This window comes from Homalodisca vitripennis, chromosome 7, assembly GCF_021130785.1.
Source record: "Homalodisca vitripennis isolate AUS2020 chromosome 7, UT_GWSS_2.1, whole genome shotgun sequence".
Classification (NCBI taxonomy): Eukaryota; Metazoa; Arthropoda; class Insecta; order Hemiptera; family Cicadellidae; genus Homalodisca; species Homalodisca vitripennis.
The window spans coordinates 139,591,224-139,611,069 of NC_060213.1; the positions used below are offsets into that span (position 1 = coordinate 139,591,224).

Genomic DNA, 19,846 nt, shown 5'->3' on the forward strand with positions numbered 1-19,846 from the left:
AGTTATTAATTATTAGTTACAGACCTTTGGTATTTATTGTTCTTTTTCTGATGAATTAATGTCATTATTCCTTTAAAATTAAAATTTTTAATCGATTTTGCATGTCCCGTATTCTTATTCAATAGACAAAACATATTGAAACTTAAAATTAACTGCATGTTATTGTTGACAAATTTGTCAACTTCATACTTACTATAATTTCTGTTGTTTAGTTTTAGATATAGAATAAGGCTTTAGTAGGGGATGCTGACTACTGCATTGAATTGATGTTAAATTGTTTTGTATAAATGGATTGTTCGTTGGCGAATAAATAAAAAGAACTCATCTGCTATTTTGTTTCTGTTTTATTATTATTATGAAATGGCTCTGTATAAACAAAATAAATTAATTCAAAAAGTCAATTCATTAATAGGCACTGTTGAACACACAGATTTTTTCTAGTTCTTGTTGTCACACTAAACTAAAAATTCGATAGCGCAAAAATTCAAACTATACAAAAAACATAAAAAATAATATTCTTACTCTGAACGAGTTTTTGCCGTAAAACGTTCTAAAATTCGTCACTTTGAGATTATCATGTTTGTCGGTACTGTGAGACATTTCCTATATTTTATTTGTTATTACTTACGGTTTCCTTATGTTATACTGATTGTAGTATTTCTTATAAATTCATCGTTAATACTATTTTATTTTCCTATTTTTTATGCAAGAAGAAAATACAGTTGAATAAACTTTATTATGTAATTCTCAAACTAGTTCCCTATGAAAATGTTTTGATAAATGAACTGTCGGTATTATAACAGTATTTTTTCGACATTTGACCTCACACCAATGTACCTTTGGCCTGTTACTAATTTCTTCTCTTCTCGGTTCTCGCTTCTTCTCGTCCGTCGTTGCCACTACTGTCAACGTCTGTCATGGGTGGTTAGGTGGAAGATGAATCATTTGTAATCACGTTGAGTTGTTTATAGTGATTTATTCAAAATTTCCAGCCTTGTGCAATGTTTATTCCATGAGTTGTTTTTATATCTAGTTTGTGATCTGTGACCAAGTGTCTTGTATTCTACAACTTCAGTGAGTGAACTTCAGTTATGGATAACCTCTTGTAGACTGATCGTTGCTTACATCACAACAAAACTTACACATTTTTGGTGAAAATACGTCCTGGTGCCACAAATAAGTGATTAGACTAAAATCATGACTTGGATGGAATTCGTTGGCTGTGCAGGGGTCGCCTATGGACCACCGCTTGCACTATTTGTTTTCACAATCATGTCTGATCCAATTAGAATTATTATACTGATAGCAAGTGCATTCTTTTGGCTGGTAGCTCTTCTGTTATCTTCTGTTGTGTGGTTTTTATTTCCCTTCAAATCATTACTGGTTTTTGGCATAATTTGTTCTGTGTTTTTTCAAGAACTTTTCCGGTATTTGATATATGTTCTGCTGCGAAAAGCTGAGGCAGGCCTAAAGAAGGTAACCATCCCAAATACAAATACAGAAATCACCAACAACAAACACATACTGGCATATGTTGCTGGTTTGGGATTCGGTATCATGAGTGGAGCATTTTCCCTGATCAACATTCTAGCGGACTTAGTGGGACCAGCAACAATGGGTCTGAAAGGTGGATCTAGCTCGTTTTGTCTAATATCAGCCATACTGTCAATGTGCTTCATACTGCTTCATACATTTTGGGGTGTGATATTTTTTGCGGCAATTGACAAGAAAAACTATCTTCATATATCATGGGTCATCGTCAGTCATGTTTTGGTCTCCTGCCTCAGTTTGCTTACCCAATCAATGTTCTACTTTCCAATAATAGCCGCACTTGTACTTATGTTATTTAGTGGTTACATTGCTTTTGTTGTTAGTGGTGGATCCTGCAACAATTGTAAGAGAGTGTGCCGCTGTGGTAATCAGAGGACATTAAATTTAGAACCAAGTACATCAAGTACCTGATCTTTTCCAAGTGAAACAGATGTGGACTGAATTGTTTTGTATTATGTTCCTTGCCGAACTTTGGCTAATGTAATAAAATAATTATCATTCAGTCATTGGTAGTTTTATAATTAATTGTTTAGAGGCCTAGTTCTGTAAATTGTTTTTGAAAACTAGAGGCCTAGTTTTATTAACTATTAAAGACTTTATCTGTAAGCTAGGTTGATATAATACGTGTAACTTATTCTCGAAGCTCAGGATGAATCTGGTTGGCTAATTATTTCAGTAATTAAATGTTATTGTACAAGTCACCAGCTTCATTCGTCATGCTGCCTGAATATAGGCTATGAAAAATTGAAATAATTGGAAACTATATATTGTAAAATAAATTAGGCATAGGCATGTGTAACTTTTAGAGATGTTTTGAAATTGCGGTTTATACAATTTATGTTTTTGTTTCTTATTAATAACTTAATGTATATAACCTAGGCCCTAATGACTAAAATATTGACTTAGTTCTACAATAGTAGGCTATATCAAGATCAGTCCATTTGAACTCCTAAGTTAACTTGCTTTTTATTATTTATTAATATAGTTGTATTGATCACTGACAGACAATGTACACCATATCATCTGGTGGGTTTTTAACTGTGTAATTCGGTCTGTTCATTTATCCTGTTCTCGCTCTTTCAAAAAGTATACCGATACTCCAGTACTTCTCAACAATGATGTAAACATGATAATCACACATTGCTGTATAAAATTATAATTTTGCTAAAACTTAGTGTAGTTATTTTAACAAATAAATAGGTATTTTTACATACAGCAGTAACTTACTTAAGTATTATCCAGAAGCCACTAATTTTGGAAAAATTTTTCTTGCCTGAGACCTAAAAAAAACTACATTATTAGAAAGAACAGGCTTTATTTGAGGGTAGAGTACGATAAGCGGACCCGGTTTTTTATAACGATATTACTTAATTGTAACTATAGATATAATGAACCGATACTGATTTTTGAACAATAACTAACTTGTAACAACTTTAAACACTTTTTCATATAGTAAACGGATTGTCTTTTATAGACAATAACACAGTCGATAACCGTTAAACGAAGTTTAAAAAGTTGCATTTCAACTGCTTGCAGATCATCTATATGAGTATTTTGTACAGAAGAGAAGTGTGATTTTCTATAGAGGATGCTTTCAACAACACCTTGAAAGCGTTGTGCGTTTTAACAGCAGCCTTGGTTAATCATTGCTATCCAGGAAAAAAACTATAAAATAGTTACACAAATTTTGTATTTTCTTTTATAAATGTTTGTTATGTTCTTATCATTCCGTTATTATTTATGATGTTTTCCTATTTCCAGTTCTAATTGTTTGTTTTATCGTTGTAGCTCCTTTATTATTTATGAGATTGTCACTGTGTGTTAAATGTTGATTATTTTAATTTCAAATATGATTGTTATTATGACTATAGATGTGTTGATTTGATTGACAGACTTGTATTCGATATATCACTATTAAGTATCGATGATTATACAATTGATAAAAAACCGGATCTGTTTATCGTACTCTACCCTTAATTTATCTACTGTGAAAATTGCAAGTCATGACGATGTCGGCGAGAGGTAGGCCACTCTGTCATAATGTACTATTTGTTTTTTGGATATATTAATAGGTACAATAATTTTTATTAATTTTTAATACATATACACATATTGAAAATTAAAAAAGTTAATAAGGGTTCTTGTGATATTTGAGCTTGAGTTTAGGTACTATCTCGAGGGATGTTTTTCTTTTTTCGCCAGACGTGCAGTCCAGATGCATTTGCATTTCCGATTGGTACGTTCCCGACCGTATATTACGTGCGTGATTGTCTAATGTGATAATTTGGAAAAGTTGGATGGCCCTGTACTTCTGGCGAAGAAAAGAAAACACCTCTCAAGATAGTACCCAAATTCAAGCTTAGATCACGAGATCACTAGTAAACGTTACCTTTTACTTTGGTACTACTAGCAACATATTTATGATAACCTAATCTAAACCTAATAACAAATAGTAGAAAGGGACAGAATGGCCTCTTTATTGCCAACATCACTTCCTAAAACTCTGTTCTTTCTAATAATCTAGTTTTTTTAGATCCCTAGAAGAAAAAAAGTTACAAAAATAGTTACCTCCAGGTAATACAAAAGTATCCATACAGCATATAATAACACTTTCAATATCTTTAACTTGTATAAATTCATACTGTAAATATTAGTTGAAGCCTTGCTTGGTTTTAATTTTCTGGCAGTTTTCAAAATCCAATTTCAAATAGGCCTATTGCGGATATTCTACAAGCAGGCCAAACAAATTGCTTATTATTGTGCTTCAAAACTGCACTTGTAGAATGGAGCTAGATCCAATCTGCTCCAGCAATCAAAGTACCTCAGAGGAGGATGAAAGAACAGATCTTTAAACATCTTCTGGAATCATATATGTATTTTTACACGCTTTACTACTCAAAAGTGTGTATTGTAGTTATGTACACGGTCAGTTCTTAGAAACCTATAAAGTCATTTAATTACTAAGGCGTTATAGGTTACTGGTATTCCTAAATCAAGATTTTCTCACTAATACAAGATTTGTTTTATAACTTTTGACATTAGATGAAAGTATGTTAGTGTTTTATTTTTGTTAGTAAAAGTTTGGTAGTTTAAGACTTCTGAGAAGATAGGATATTTTCAATAATACACATAGGAGTTTATAGTTTAGATTACGAATTTGTTCAGTAATTTTATAAAAATTGTTAGAAAATTTTCTTTGGCCTATCCACTAGTAACAGTTTTTTTTCACCGTGTTTAATACAACTTTAAGCCATTGAAATTTACATTAAAATTATATCAAAGACATACTGGTTTTATCTGCGGAATAACATTTATATACAGGTTATACGTCAACTGTGTACATTTAGACAATTTTGTGGATAAAATTGCACATAGGGTAAGGACGCAATACCTTTAAAGAAATTTAATGTTGTCCACAGCATATAGTTAAGTTCTCTTTGAGTCTAATGAAGGACCAGAACTAAATTGAAATACTGACAAAATAAAAAGTACAGAATCTTTAATTTTTTAAGGAACCATCATGAATACAATGGAAAACTAGGATGACTATAATGGATGAAGGCTTGAAGGAAAGCATAGCAGCTTGTGAAGTGTGCAGTATGATCATTATTTTGTATTTAATTGTCGAAATAATGTAAATTAAATTAAATATATTGCTAAACCACTTCAAATTACTGCAAACTTTAATATTTAATTTGGAGTTTTGTCATTTGTGTAATGTACTATGAAATATAGAAGAGTAAGTTTAAACACGCTCATATTATTTATTATACTATTAGTAATTGGCTAAGTTTGAGTCATGGTGGAGAAAGTAGCTAATTTTTGTGAATAATTGAAAACACACAACATGCAAATGATTATTGTCCAGGCAGCACTCTGTATTTTTTACATACTAGAATCAGAGGTTTTCTATACACATATACTTGTATTATTAAAACTTTGAAATGATTCAATTTACTTAACTGTAGGCTTGTCATTATTTGTGTTTACACTATAAAAAGATAAGAAACATTACCATTTTAGTTAATATTTACTATGTGATAACAACATTGAATTTTTACCAAATATTCTATTGTATGTAGACAAAACGTCATAAATAAAATATCCAGTCATTTCCTTAAAATAATAAGATTACAAGTAACACGGATAGGTAATTATTGGCCTGATCTAATTTATGAGGTTTGTATGAACCGTATCTGAACTCCCTTTGCTGGTAGGTTATTATGCGACTGACTGTCTTAAGTCGGTTATAGGGATAAAGGAAGGAGCCTTCCAATACTGTCCCCAGGTTTTTTTAGCGTCCCACCCAGTCATTGAATTACAGCGCCTTTTTAATATGTTCTTGCACCGTATTTCACTACATTTGGGCATCTTGAGTTAACATGAAACTTGGCCGTTCTACTTCAGAGATAATCTATAATACAAAAAGACTGATGATGAGTTTATGGATGATACTCAAGTAAGAGTAGTTTGGGGTATTCAAAGATGGTTGCGTTTGAGTAAGAGCGGTAGATCTTGAACAGCAAGAAATTTTTTGAACATGAAACGTGTTCGTGTGAAATCAACGATAACCGAAGATCTTGGCATATCAAAATCTGCAGTTTGTGAAATTTTACATAAATATTTTTAAATTAACCTTGTTTCTGAGTATCACGCATAGATTTAACGTCAGAGCTTTGTGTATCTCTGAAGCATAGTGGCAAGTTTCTGCTAATTCTTTGTCCAAGACTTCAGTCGTAGGAAACTCAACGCTATTAAGTAAATTGAATGCAATCTACTTTGCTGATGACAGTTCAAACCAAACTATGTGATGGCATGTCATTATGGGCTTTTTCCAGTAGTATGTTTATGTATCGCCTCTAGGTTTAATTATTTTAAATGGTTTTTAGTTTGACAAAGAATTAAATAAATATGGTAGTAATGATTATATTAAGATAATTGTCTTTTAACAACACTCAATTTTACTGTTCTTTCTCCTATAAGCAAGACAGGTGACCAGGTTGGAAGTTTATTCATAGCTGTAGCGATTTTTTTTGTGAACTCTCACCATACCGTAGAGGCAAAGTTACAGTTCTCTAACTGAGTATTTACAGGTTCAATTTTGGAGACAATCAAAATCTAAAAATAGGTTTGGACCTTTTCTCTTTTAAAATAGTAAAAACAGCTTTATTCAAATTGTACTGTTTTATATAGAAGCCCCTTAAAAAATTTTAAAACTGATATCTTCTACAAGAGCTATCTAATGCAACCGATCAGTTTTATTGTTATTTTTACATTGATTGGTTTCAGGTATTTTTTGGTCAGAATAGTATATGCTACGCAATAAAATTTATTATTAGGCTATTTTAAACATATTATACTATAAAGTGAGATTATGTTGTTCAGTCCTTTGGCCAACTATATTATTTCAGATAGATCATGTTTTTGTAAGGTACCTGACACATGGCAGGTACGCAGTGTGTGCTGTATGTAGTTGATCGTGCGTATTCCCTGCTTCAACATTTTTGTCACTGCCGAGTTCAAGTAGCTAGTTTGCCCTGAGCTGCAGTTGGAAAAAATTTGGCCGCCTCTATTAATTGTCCCGCCAAATGTGAATTGAGGAATGTTATCCTAAACTCGGCAGGGACAAATGTTGTAACAGGGAATATGCATGATCGACTACATACAGCACACACTGCGTACCTGCCACGTGCCACGTACTGGCTATCATGACATGAGATTGGAGGTTTAAAAAAATGGCCTTTATAGCTTCTTACCCTGTTTATCACATATTGATGACCGTGCAATTTACAGCATGTCATAAAACCAGTGACAGACCAATAAGAAGAAGTAAAAACAAATGAAAATGATTTTATCAATTAGGCTTTGTAGAGGTTAATACAGGTTCAAGGCATGCATAGGGATTAAAAGAATTGTTGAATCTATTGTAAAACTTTCTTCAAGCGGTTTTCTAAGCATTTAGTTTGCACTGTTTTAATAACGACATAGGACATGATGAACTGGACTGTTTTATTGAACTCTGTGAGTGATTGTACCCGTTCAGCTTGTATTTAATTTATCAGATTGCTTTAACTTCAAGACTGACTGCCTTCAAAGTTCAATAATTTAGGCAGCTGCTACATGAGGTGTCAAAGGTTCGATTTCTGGAGAGATTATAAGTATTAAGTTTTAGGTTAAATCTAAAAAGAGACTAATTAAGGCAAATAAAGATATTTGTTCCTTAACAATTTTGTTTGCTCACACCGCATTTCTAAACAGAAAAACCAGTAGTTCAAATAATTTTGTTTTAAAAGCAACATTTTTTTGTTCTAAATAAAATGTTTAAATATTCAAGCGGAAACAAATTGTAAACTTATCATGTAGTCATCCTTTGTTATTCGATGACCAAGAAGAAGAATTATTTAAAAACACTGATTAATAATTAATTGTAACAATTAATGAGGGTTTTAAACAAATAAATTCAATTTTACTAGAACTAACATCATTTAAAAATAAAAATGTAGTGATTTTAATCTGTATACTTAGCTTTTTTTTAATTTTACTTATGTTGAAGTATATTAATGTGTGTTGAGTAAATAAATGGTTTGTAAAAATATAGTACTAACCATGATAAACCATAAAACTATCAATTTTAATGTTCTTCATTAGTTGTTAGAGACAAAGATAACTACGATGCATTTGTATTAGAATATTTGTTATAATTCCTAAGTACTGTAGTTGATTTTGTTTTAAGTATTGCTATGGAATTACTACTGTAACAAATTTAGTTAACTGTATAATGTAAGGGAAAGTCTTTCATTTCACCCTTTAAATGAAGGATAAAGTATAATATTCTCTGTACATAGAGAAATGCTATGTTGTATACATAGTTAATAGAATAATATTAATTCATTGTATTCATACAGCCTACATTGTAATTTTTTATTAAAGGAAACTAATATTTTGTATCAATAAATCAACACATGATGTACTAATAAGTTTGTTTCCATTATTTCGCTCCATTTATGCATTTATATAAGTATTGAAACTTTCCTACTCCAATGCTGTTCTGATAATGGAAAATGTTTAACAGATGTATTAGTAACTAGTTCAAAGTTTTTCCTTTTGTGAACACTTCCACAATCTGCAAAGTGATATAACTTGCACTTGTGAATCTTCCTTAATTAAATTTGCACCAAATCAATTCTAACCTTTTGTACTATAATAGAACTGTAAAGGAATACATCTGAATCAAGACTGCCATTTTTAATTTTTTAATTATCCTTCATATTTTTTTTGCCAAGGACAGATTAATGTGTTGGTCTTGCATCCTAAATTCAGAGGTGGGCAAATTGCTGAAATCAACTGATTTTGAATAATCTAAGGTTCCAAAAGCTTCTTGCACATATAAACTATTTGAAGCTTGGTACAATTTATTTATTTATATAGTGAAAGAAGCAAAACAGTTGAGATAAATCTCAGTTATAAGTTGTGATTATTGGGAGGAAAATTCTTGTAATCGACCAATTCAATTTGTGTAATTTAAAAGCCGGCTGTTGTCAAACGTGCTTGTAACCCAATAAAACAAATTTTATGTTCTTATTTTTGGATCTAGAATTATAGGAAATGTCTTATTCAAAATATAAAATTATTAAGCATAAAATACCTTTTTGTTTTTGAATTGTACCTTGTATTCATTTTTTAGCATTAAAAATACTAGAAATGTTTTGAGATTTGTTTTTTTTAATTACTTCTAAAAATATAGAAACAATCTAAAACGTGTTTGGATATGTTTTAACACAACCACAGCTACTAACCCGGCTGTCTTAAAGTCATATGTTTAAAATGAGATCCTAATAATATTATAAATGCGGAAGTGCCTTTGTTTTGCTTTTACGCGCAACCAATTGTACTGAAATTTTAAATGGACATTCTAACGGTCCCTGGGATGAATATAGGGCTATTCTTATTGCGAAAATCCCTCTGGGCTACGCCCCACTGGTCCCTAAAGCAGCCAAAAAATCCCATCTTGGTCTCTAAAGTTGTATAATATGAAAGAGCCTGTTAAATGTATCATTCTGTGTAAACGTTATGTTATGACAGCACAATCATATGTTTAGTTAATTTAACCGTTATTTCCAATTTCTATAGGTATTTTTATAGACTGAAACGATAACAAAAGTAATAACACTTCTTGGCAACAAGTCAAACCAATTAATATATTTTGGATTTTGCCTATTCTGGATGTAGGCCTACTAAATTGGAAATGTGTATATGTAAGCTATCGAATTTGATTTCCTTACATATTGTGGGAACAAGTGGAATCACAAATCAATACACAAAATTTGCTTGCTAAATTCTTTGATTTAGTGAAATGCAATTTTAATCACAAAAAATCATTGAGGGGACATCTCATCTATTTTTCACTGACGAGGTATACAATACTGGTTAGGAATGTAAATACTGATATAATTCCTAGGCTGGATCGAGGAAATGGTATGATATTATGAACATGGATTGGGAAACAAGAACGTGTACTTTGCTGTATCATATATCATATTTACACATGGATGACAACTGTCATAATGTAAGTATTGAAATGTGTTAGTATTATTGATGTTGATTTTAGTTTTTAATTTTCAATAACAATATCTATATCCATACAATTTAGAGAACTGTACTGTTTTTATTTCAACCTCATTATGAAATTATATGTAGGTCTATGTATCATGTCTTGAGGCAAAATAGTAACCTCCAATTTTTTGTTGGAAATATAATTCATTTAAACTAGAAGTAAAAAACCTGAAATAAGAATTTCTTGCAGTTTTGCTTAACTTCTGGTCCTCTTAATAATGAACACTGAACAATGTGTACCTGATGGGTGATATATGACTAATTCCATTTTAAAAATATCATAGGACCCCATCATATTACACCACAAGTGCTTTCACTAAGGAAACTATGAACTTAGACTTTGGAGTTCCTCTACATTGGTCTAAAACAGTTCATGTTGCCAAAGTCATGGGAGCTATTCAGCCAAATAAACAGATTAATTGCAACTGTGGGTATTTGCTAGTCTCCTATAATTCTACAATTAAAAATAAGGGTGTATGTAATAATGTTTGAAATGTAAAATGTGCGTTTGGGGTTAAAATATGGATGAACGCCAGTACAATCAGTTGTCTATCAAAAGTAACTTCCTACATTTTATCACTAATACAGCAAGCGATAGTTGCCCTAAACTCTTTTATAAATCTTAATAATAACAATGAGATGTTATACACTAATTTAAAATAACAAGAAAAACAAATTTACTGAATGAGCTACAAAGAAAATACAAATTGCAAAGAACTCTTCAAAACTGTAATAAATAAATTCAGGATAATAACTAACCAATAGTATTTAATAATATTGATAATTTTTAATGAGACTACATTGTGACTGCCTGTTCATTGTTTTACTTAAACGGTTTTTTAATCAGCATAAAAATTATTACGATCCCTGCTATTAAGAGCAGCTATAGTGAAGCGACCTTGAGTTTGTTGTGTTTTAAAAAACAGTGTTAAAGTAAAACATTTTTACACGCTTATTTTGTATCGTAAACTGTGGGAGATATCTCACTTTAAACATATGCTTCCAAACGGTTTTTAGTTTTTTTTTTTCATGAACTGTATAATTTTTAATTATTTAAACTGTGAAAAAGATTAGAGGTTTTATTTCTGAATAATCAATAAAAATTGTGTAAAAACCAAATTGGATGGTTATTAATCATATCTTTAAAAAATTAGACACCTCTCATGATTCTACAACTTTAAATAAGGATGTCAAGTGTTTTAAAGTTGAACATTGTTCTCTTGGGTCTAAAGTCAAGATGGCCGCCAGTAGAGCCAGCTCTTAAGAGTTATGTGTATTAGAACTAAAGTGAAATTTTCATGGATCTTTTAGAATGTACACTACTTAATGAAATACACAAAAAAATTGATTACTGTAAATACTTTCTGAGCTATAAAATTACTTCTACAGGGATAAGGGATTTGACTTAAATAATTCTTACAGCTTTCTTTTGAACAGTAAATTTCTTTTATTATATTGCAACTAAAGAAAGGGCCATGAGTATGAGAGAACCATTAGTCGCACAGTCTAAGACATTTGAAATTTGGATGTGTCAGACAGGTTCAAATCCGCTATGACCATAGTACTTTTTATCAGTACTGTATTGACCTTCTGTTATACCTTGTACTGTATTGGCTTTATTCTGTTGAATAAGATTCTGTCACACGCCAGTAGGCCAAAAATGTCTCAAGATTATAAAGATCCAAAATGTTATAAGATTATAAAATATGACGTAAATTGAAACTAAAATATATTGTAGTCACCAGTCACAAAAATGTCAGTAATTGTAATTTTTAGACTGATCTTGTCAAATATGTTCTAGGTTTCACTAAACAGCTGATCCCAGCACTATGTGCAGTGTTAATCAGGTGATTTTTCAAACTACCAGTCAGGCTGATCAACCATCAAACTAATAGAATGAAAATTATTTTCAAATGACCTTACAAAAAACGAGGTTATATTAATTATTTCATGAAACCCATGAGGAAAGTATAACATACGATATTTTTTAAATCAGTAAAAGATCCACTTTCTAAAACCCTAGATCTCTTGCTTGCTAGTCTTAAAAACTATTTCTTCATTATAATATTTACAACTAGAAGAAATTTCATGCAGACTTCTTGTAAAAAAAACTTTCCACTATAGGTACTAATAAGAGAGCCGTGACAGTTGAAAATGTGAACATTTTGATTAAAAACAGTTTTGAGCACAGCGAGAGTGAACGATGCAACCAATAATTAACTTAATGGTTGCCATATAGATTAGTTGGTCTTTTTATTGCCCACTACTTTGTCCTTTTAATCATTGCTATATCTCTTACAGTTTCCAAGATCTCTTCAATGTGCGTAAAGTTTGGAACACCTGGTATATGTTTTGATTATTTAGGAAGATATGTCACTGAATGCTAAATCAGTTACCGAACATTTTAAATTTCATTGAACAAAAATAAGATCATTACTAGGAGATTTAAATGATTACGACTCGAGGTAAAAGATTTAGCATTGTAGCGTTATGTACCAATTGTGCCATAAAGAACTGCTAGCACTACACAAACTTTCGGTGGTATAGATGCAAGGTCTATTCTCCTGAAAAGTCGAAGGTCAGCCACTGAAAATGCAGTGTACATTTTTTTCAAGTTTGTCCGATCCTAATAACAATTGTATGTTAAATATACTTGACCATTTTAGTGCCAAGGATTAGGATGAGTGATTTTAGTATCAGTGTGGAAAGTTACATTTTTTAGTAATATGGTTGGAATCAAAATGTTACAGTTTAGTATTTTCATTCTTTCCTTGTCTATAGTTGGTACACCTGTGGTTTTAATTGAATTTTTTTGACACTTAGTTTGTTTAGACCTGCAGCTGCGGCGTTCTGCTGATCTGTTTGGATGTTGTAGTTAGTGATTTGCGATAAATATTTTGCTATTGTTTTGTAAGTAAATGTTTTGTTCTTATAACAATCTATTAACGAGTGAAGGCAAATGAATTAATTCAAGCAAGTAACAGTTCAATGTAACATTTTTAACCTCTAAAATGAACATTTTTTTGGCAAAAAAATAGAATATGAGAGATTTTACTGTAAAAATGCTGGTAAAAAATATAAAAAATGTATACATTAATAATTTTTAAATTGAGAGTCAAAACTTTGTTTTTTTACGTTAATTAAATTTTCAATTAAAAACAAAAATCAATTTATTTCAAACTATTATTATATTTATTTGAAAGCCCAATTCTTTACAACATGATAGAAAATTAAAGAAAATATACGCACAATTTTGCAGTAGAATAACGCAACAATTGATAAAATAACATAGGACTAAAAGGGTTCTGGAGAACCTGCATAAATTCAATTATTTGTGTGACTTTTACATTAACCCACTTCTTATTTGTACTTTTCCAAAACTCATTTTGTAATTTTGAAAATTTCGGGTAAAGTCTAGTTATGGTTTTAAAAATTTCAGGAAAAACTGAATTATTGTGGTGGAACATCCATATGAAAAGTCTACCTTTAATCTTGCACTGCAATTTATTTAGTTTGTTAAACCATAATAATTCATCAATAGAATGTTCTAGTATCATACAAAAATGAAATACTTCTGTGGTAATTGTTTTATGGTAAGATATCTGTAAGAATTATTAATATACTATCTTGGCAAAACGTATTTGAAACAGTTCAGTAAATGTGTACATCGATATTCTGTTATCAATTTCTTTCTGCCCTTTCTGTAACCAAATGAAAATTAGATGAGGAGTGAACAGAGTAACCAGAATGATACATGGACGAAAAAGGAAACTAGAAAAAGCACTGAATAAAAATAAAATATAATATATTTATTTAACCATTAGTAACAAAAGCTAGATTTCACTGTAAAATATAAGTACAAACACTTACTATAACAATGCACCTTTACAAAAATCTATTCAGGCTTAGGCAATTTTCTTTTAAGTATATCACATGAAGTGTTGAAACCGGGTAACCAGAACCGAGCTATGAAGTACAAGTACCTGAAACATCACAAGCAAACAAATAAATATATGACAATGGTAGTAAACTCTGTATCAACTTAATAATAGTTGCCTATAGTGGTATTACAAATCTTACATGTAAAAATATAATCTCTCCAGAGGTGGCAAACGCTGTGAACTCCATATATTACAATACAGATTTTTCTATTGTCTCTAAGCACACAACAAAATCAGATCATACAAATTGGATACCCTTAGTCTGTCATAAACAAGTGCAAAAAATGTCAAAGAACGATAGTAAAGAAACATTTGCGTACATGTAAATTTTTTATGTGCTCAGATTATATAAAACTAGAAGAGTAGGCGATCATTTTAGAAAAAATTTAAAAAATCCAAAAACAGCATGTAGTATTAAGCATTCTGTGTTTACAGTATAAAATGTTTTTTTGGCTGGGAATGCATTTGAATGCAAAAAACCACTAAATGTATTACAAAAGGAATTTAGTTAAAGAAGATAATTATGGAAAAACAAAAAAATTGCTCTACACTGCTGATTTGAAAATTATCACATGAAGTGGTATGAAACCAACATGAAGAACAAAAAAGCACATTGAAAAACATGAAGAGCATTTTTCCAAAAGTAAACTAACAGAGGCTTCATACATAAACTAATACCTTCTGTAGAACTTGGGTCACTTTCATAATCCAAAAATGTGTATTATGTTCAGAATTAAAATGCTGAAACTATATATTTTTCAGAAACGAAAAACTTTCAAAATTAATATAAATAAAAAAATACAAAAACATAGTCTAGCGTCAAAAAAATCACAAAACCAATAATGATGTCATCTATAGCACTCTTGAAAAATGATTACCTTATACATACGATAACTCTTAACAAACCAGAAAAGTGCCCTTATTCCAAGGGCATTATTACAATTTCAAGGAATAGTGTAGATTTCAGAAAAATCTTTCTAGAGTATGGTATTTAATATTCATAGCATTTTACACAGTAAGTTTTTGTGCCCAAAGTTCACCTGTTCTTACAATAAAGCAAGCACAATACCCGATTCTAGAGTCCAAAAATGTGAGTAATTTATTCATTCACGAAAGGGTTAGGCTCACAAATAGTTGCTGCTAAGTCTAGGCACTTAGTAGATTCTACTTTTGTTGCGAACTGGAAATGAAACTCATCAAACAAAAGACAATGCTATATTATGTAAATGAATCCCATAAAGATTAAATTAATTTGTTTGTGAGGATGACCTCGATTATCTGTTTTTATAAATTTAAACCAGCTAATACTTAGTTTAAAACTTGTTTTTGACAATGGGAGATTTGTAAAGTTAACAGGATTTTTCTGATTCATTACTGCAAAAAAAAGTAGTACTACATTTCTATATTTGTAATTTGATCGCTGTCTCCGATTGGTAACTAACCTACCACACAAGTTACTACTATAATAATTTTCAGAGAACATAATGACTTACTAACTACGGAAGGCTCAGCCTCTCCTTGAGATTCGTCCAAGCTTTGTCGACCTGCTTGTGGGTGAACTCCTTCTGCCACAGAGAGCAGAACACAATGTTGGCTTGCTCCACATAATCTGTGTTTGTCGGCTGCGAATCTAGTCGTGCTTTAGCCTCATCTTCTGATATTCCATTCCTTTCCATCACTCGCTTTATTGCCTGGAAATATAGATTTATTGATGACGATTACATTGATATATTACGGTTAACCCCTTAACACTTGTTAAGTACCTAAAATAATGTTGTTTTTCTTGGGTTTTTTTTACAGAAACAGGTTTGTAGAATAGTTCTTTTGCGTATACTTTTAAATGTAAAAAAGTAATTTTTAGTGCAATTTTTTAAAATTCTTGTTATTTTTTATCTATCATCCATTGTCATTTCACTATCAAGCAAACAAAGCCAATTGTCTATTTGGGCATCGGATGTTTCCATGGTACAATAAACACTAGAAATAAAACCGTAAAATACTCCAGGAAGGATGACATGCAATGACATGTGGTAGCTGCCTACATTGTGCGATTACAGTGAAATCACCAAGATGACAGAGGGCCTAGGAAGTTAACACTGCTAATACATCCGATAGAAAATGCCAGAACTACTTGTACGATGCGCAGTTGTCATAGAAATGCTTCTTGTGCAATATTACAAGCAACATAATAAAACAGCAACAATATAACAATGCGGAGTGTGCAGTAACACACATTTACACAATCACTATGAACGTAACATTACGTCCAAACCGTGAAGGGGTTAATTACAATCAGTCCTTTGAATACCAGGCCAATACTTTTTGATGCTGCAAAAATACACACTTACATCATTAACAACGAGTATTAAGAATCTCTTACGTGTCAAATGGAACTTTTGTAGTTCTGGAAAAGTTTCAGCTTCTTAACCACAAATTTATTTTATTGCTAATAGGCAAATACAAGTAAGAAAAAAACGAACCTCAGTGGGTGGCACAATTGAGACCCAGACCTCGTGACACGCCTCGGTCCACCGGGCTCGGATGAGGACTGCTGCTTCCAGCACGACGACCTCGTGACCCTGAGAGTACAAGGTTTGAGCTTGAACCTGAGCTTCCTCCAGGATCAGGGGCCACACCAGCGCACTTAACCTGTCTAGCTGCTCCTGCAATCAGAGTATTATGAATCAATATTTCAATAAGGTTTACTCAACAATGGTTCAATTGATTTTATAAATAACTTTATAATATGATGACAAGGACTGCAGGAATAATCTTGCACTGTGGTTCTACCTATGGACTGCACTTGTAACCCACTAATTTTGATATTTACATATCCTAATTAGTTTTGAAGCAATATTGACTTGTACATTTATAGGTGTCATTTTTGTTATAGAAGACTTCAAAATTTGTTTGAAACCTAGACTGACTTATTGCATGATGTTTTATAATCATTCAAATATGTAATAATCCAAATTCAAATATATACAAACTTTTATTTACAGATTTCTACAGTCTATGCAATATGGTATAAAAACTTAGATAAACAAAAAAATATGTACGTGTTTAAGTGTTATATCCCAAATATGAAACATCTATTTTTGTTAAAGATAGATTTTGTTCTAAAATAATATAATATATATATATATATATATATATAAATATATATATATATATATATATATATAATACCTGCCCTGCTTTAACTGGATAAGGTTGGTACAGAGCTAGCCCCACATTCTTCCAACGAGATGGGACTGAGATTAGTGTCCAAAATTCTTCCTCATGGATCTCGACAGGAGGCAGCCCTAACCCCAACCTTACCCATGCAGAATATCCTGTCACTCTGGAAGCAAGCGCAAAGGTCCTTTTAGGACTAAGCACAGTGTTCTTAGCTTCTCTCCTTTTTTTGTTCCTCACACGGTTTTTACATTGAGTGTACATGTAAATTACATGAGAATAAATTAATAATACGAGTTATAGTTGTCATAAAATCGACCTACTTCTTCCGAGTGACCTGGAGAACTATTTTTATCAAAATTTTGTACGTCCCATAATGAGCAACACTCGCTCACCTTGTTGTTAAACACAATGGCACCGAGTTTCTTGCGGTCCACGGCTCCCATCTCATCCAGTATATCGGAGCCAAACAGTTCGACGACCTGACGATGACCAGTGGTGCCAGGTCGGTAAACGTAGTGAGCAAGTCGGTCACAGTCCACCACTCCAGCACCAAGCTGCTTCAGGTGTTCTCCAATGTTGGACTTTCCGCTGGCTATCCCCCCTGTCAGTCCGACTATGTAAGGGCGTACGGGAATCATTGCCTTCGGCTGTGAATACAGAATAAATAATTCAAATCGTTTGTACTCCATCAAAATATTCTGAAATGTAGTTTCACTGAGTTAACTTTTTTTGTTCTTCCTTTTGATTTTAATAATTTGGTGTAATTTGCTGTAGTGGATGAGCAAATCATATTACTATTTTGACGTTTGTTACCTCTTATCCTTTCCTCAACAGTTGAAGCATCATTATTAAACAAATTTTCTTTGACATTTTTTAAGTCTATTTCAATCACGCTCTTTCATACTATTGGAAGAATTTAAAGCATTAGTATCAGTAACATAATAAGTATTTGGGAGATTTAAGGCTCCATTCTTGAAGTTCACCATTCAAAGATCAAAAACATTGCAAGGAACATAAAAACCAACTCCTAGTGGGAAGATATCTACATAAAATAATGCTTAGTTCGTAATTCCAGCCTCTCCAGTGATAGGCTTCACTAACTCGTCAACAATCGAGAGTGCTTTGATCTCCAAGTAAATCTTTCAAACTTTAATATACCATCAATGGAATTATATACCTTAAACCTTGAAGGTGGTTTACATTTTAACATTTTGAGCGTCTTCAAAAACCACAACTTTTGGGACACTGCTAATTTTCAAAAGTTTCAAATAATACTTCTCCTTGTATTGATATCACTATCCTAACAATAATTCCCAACATTTTTACAATAAAAGTTTATAATAAAGGTAGAAAATCGGCAATAACCTTACTTGAGGAGGTCTAAGGAGAGTCCCCAAACATCGTATCCTCAAGTTGCTGGAGCTGATCTTCATTTCTTCCACCTCGTTTTCTCTGTTGATATCTGCCAACAACTCGACCTCATGGATACACAGTGGGTTAAGGTCATTGGCCGCTCGGATCTCGTTGATTTTCCCTCCTCCGCCTATTGTTTCAGAGCTCACCACGATCATCTGCAAAAATTTACTTGACTTTGACCAGTGAATAAACTTTCATTTGATAATCTGAAAATAGCAAAACTGTTTGCCTCCAAGTCTGAGAGACGTTGTGTATATTGAATTGTAGCAATATGTCTATCGTGAAGTTAGTTACATGTGTGTGAAAATAAATTCTTTTCTTGTAGAAAGGAAATGCTCTAATACTCGATATTATCTCCGTGAGAAGGATTTCAGTCTGAGTGAAGAAGTACTCCACTGAAGAAGTATTTATTGGGACCTCTACAGTACCAGTAGTGAGAATTAAATTGGTCAAAAATGTAAGACTTTAGTTAAAGTTTCCTGAAACAAAATCCATCATAGAAAACTAATTATTTTTAACACATTATTAATTTTTAGAAATTGTTAATTTTGTACACATAATTATATATATTTTAAAAAATTATGAAAACAAACATTTTAATTATTTTGTAGTCTCTTTATAACTAGCTTTAACATATTTTACCTATGTTATGACAATGTTTTTGTACATAAATAACAATATATACATATATATTATATATGACTCCCGGCGGAGCAAGTACTTTTTGTGATTCAATGTTTATTGTAATTATAAACATATATATATATATATGACTCCCGGCGGAGCAAGTACTTTTTGTGATTCAATGTTTATTGTAATTATAAACACATATATATATATATATATATATTAAACTGTATAAATGGCAATAGCCTTATTTTAATTTCAATAAACAATAAAACCGTGACAGATACGGCCAAATACAAAAATAACTGAATCGGAAAAAGTAAGCGCTCTGTGGTGTAATGGTAGCACATTCACCCGGCAAGTGAGAGATCCAGGTTCGACTCCCGGCGGAGCAAGTACTTTTTGTGATTCAATGTTTATTGAAATTAAAATAAGGCTATTGCCATTTATACAGTTTAATGTAAATAAAAGTCGTTTGACAGGTATTTGGTCTTCCGATCATATGTTAGTTTGCTTAT

The 19,846-nt window shown here is 31.7% G+C and overlaps 2 protein-coding genes across 3 annotated transcripts in view; one reads left to right on the forward strand and one right to left on the reverse strand.

Moving 5' to 3' along the window:
* The first annotated feature begins 884 nt into the window (after window positions 1-884).
* LOC124366428 (gamma-secretase subunit Aph-1-like) lies at window positions 885-3,083 on the forward strand. The gene has a single exon (XM_046822974.1). It carries the CDS (start codon window positions 1,198-1,200, stop codon window positions 1,960-1,962), a length of 765 nt encoding a protein of 254 aa, XP_046678930.1. The 5' UTR covers window positions 885-1,197; the 3' UTR covers window positions 1,963-3,083.
* Window positions 3,084-13,952: 10,869 nt separating this feature from the next.
* The window catches only part of LOC124366429 (bifunctional coenzyme A synthase), a 37,589-nt gene continuing 31,695 nt past the window's right edge, over window positions 13,953-19,846 (reverse strand). For both annotated transcript variants that reach the window (XM_046822976.1, XM_046822978.1), the window contains 5 exons: window positions 18,656-18,856; window positions 17,678-17,932; window positions 16,586-16,768; window positions 15,599-15,796; window positions 13,953-14,147 (listed from right to left, as the gene is read on the reverse strand). In XM_046822976.1, the coding sequence (XP_046678932.1) occupies window positions 15,602-15,796; window positions 16,586-16,768; window positions 17,678-17,932; window positions 18,656-18,856 (834 nt within the window). In that variant the 3' untranslated portion in view covers window positions 13,953-14,147; window positions 15,599-15,601. The remainder of the gene's footprint in view (window positions 14,148-15,598; window positions 15,797-16,585; window positions 16,769-17,677; window positions 17,933-18,655; window positions 18,857-19,846) is intronic.

Excerpts from the sequence above, each read along its gene's own strand:
- LOC124366428 (XM_046822974.1), top strand. The coding sequence starts at position 1,198 with ATGACTTGGATGGAATTCGTTGGCTGTGCAGGGGTCGCCTATGGACCA.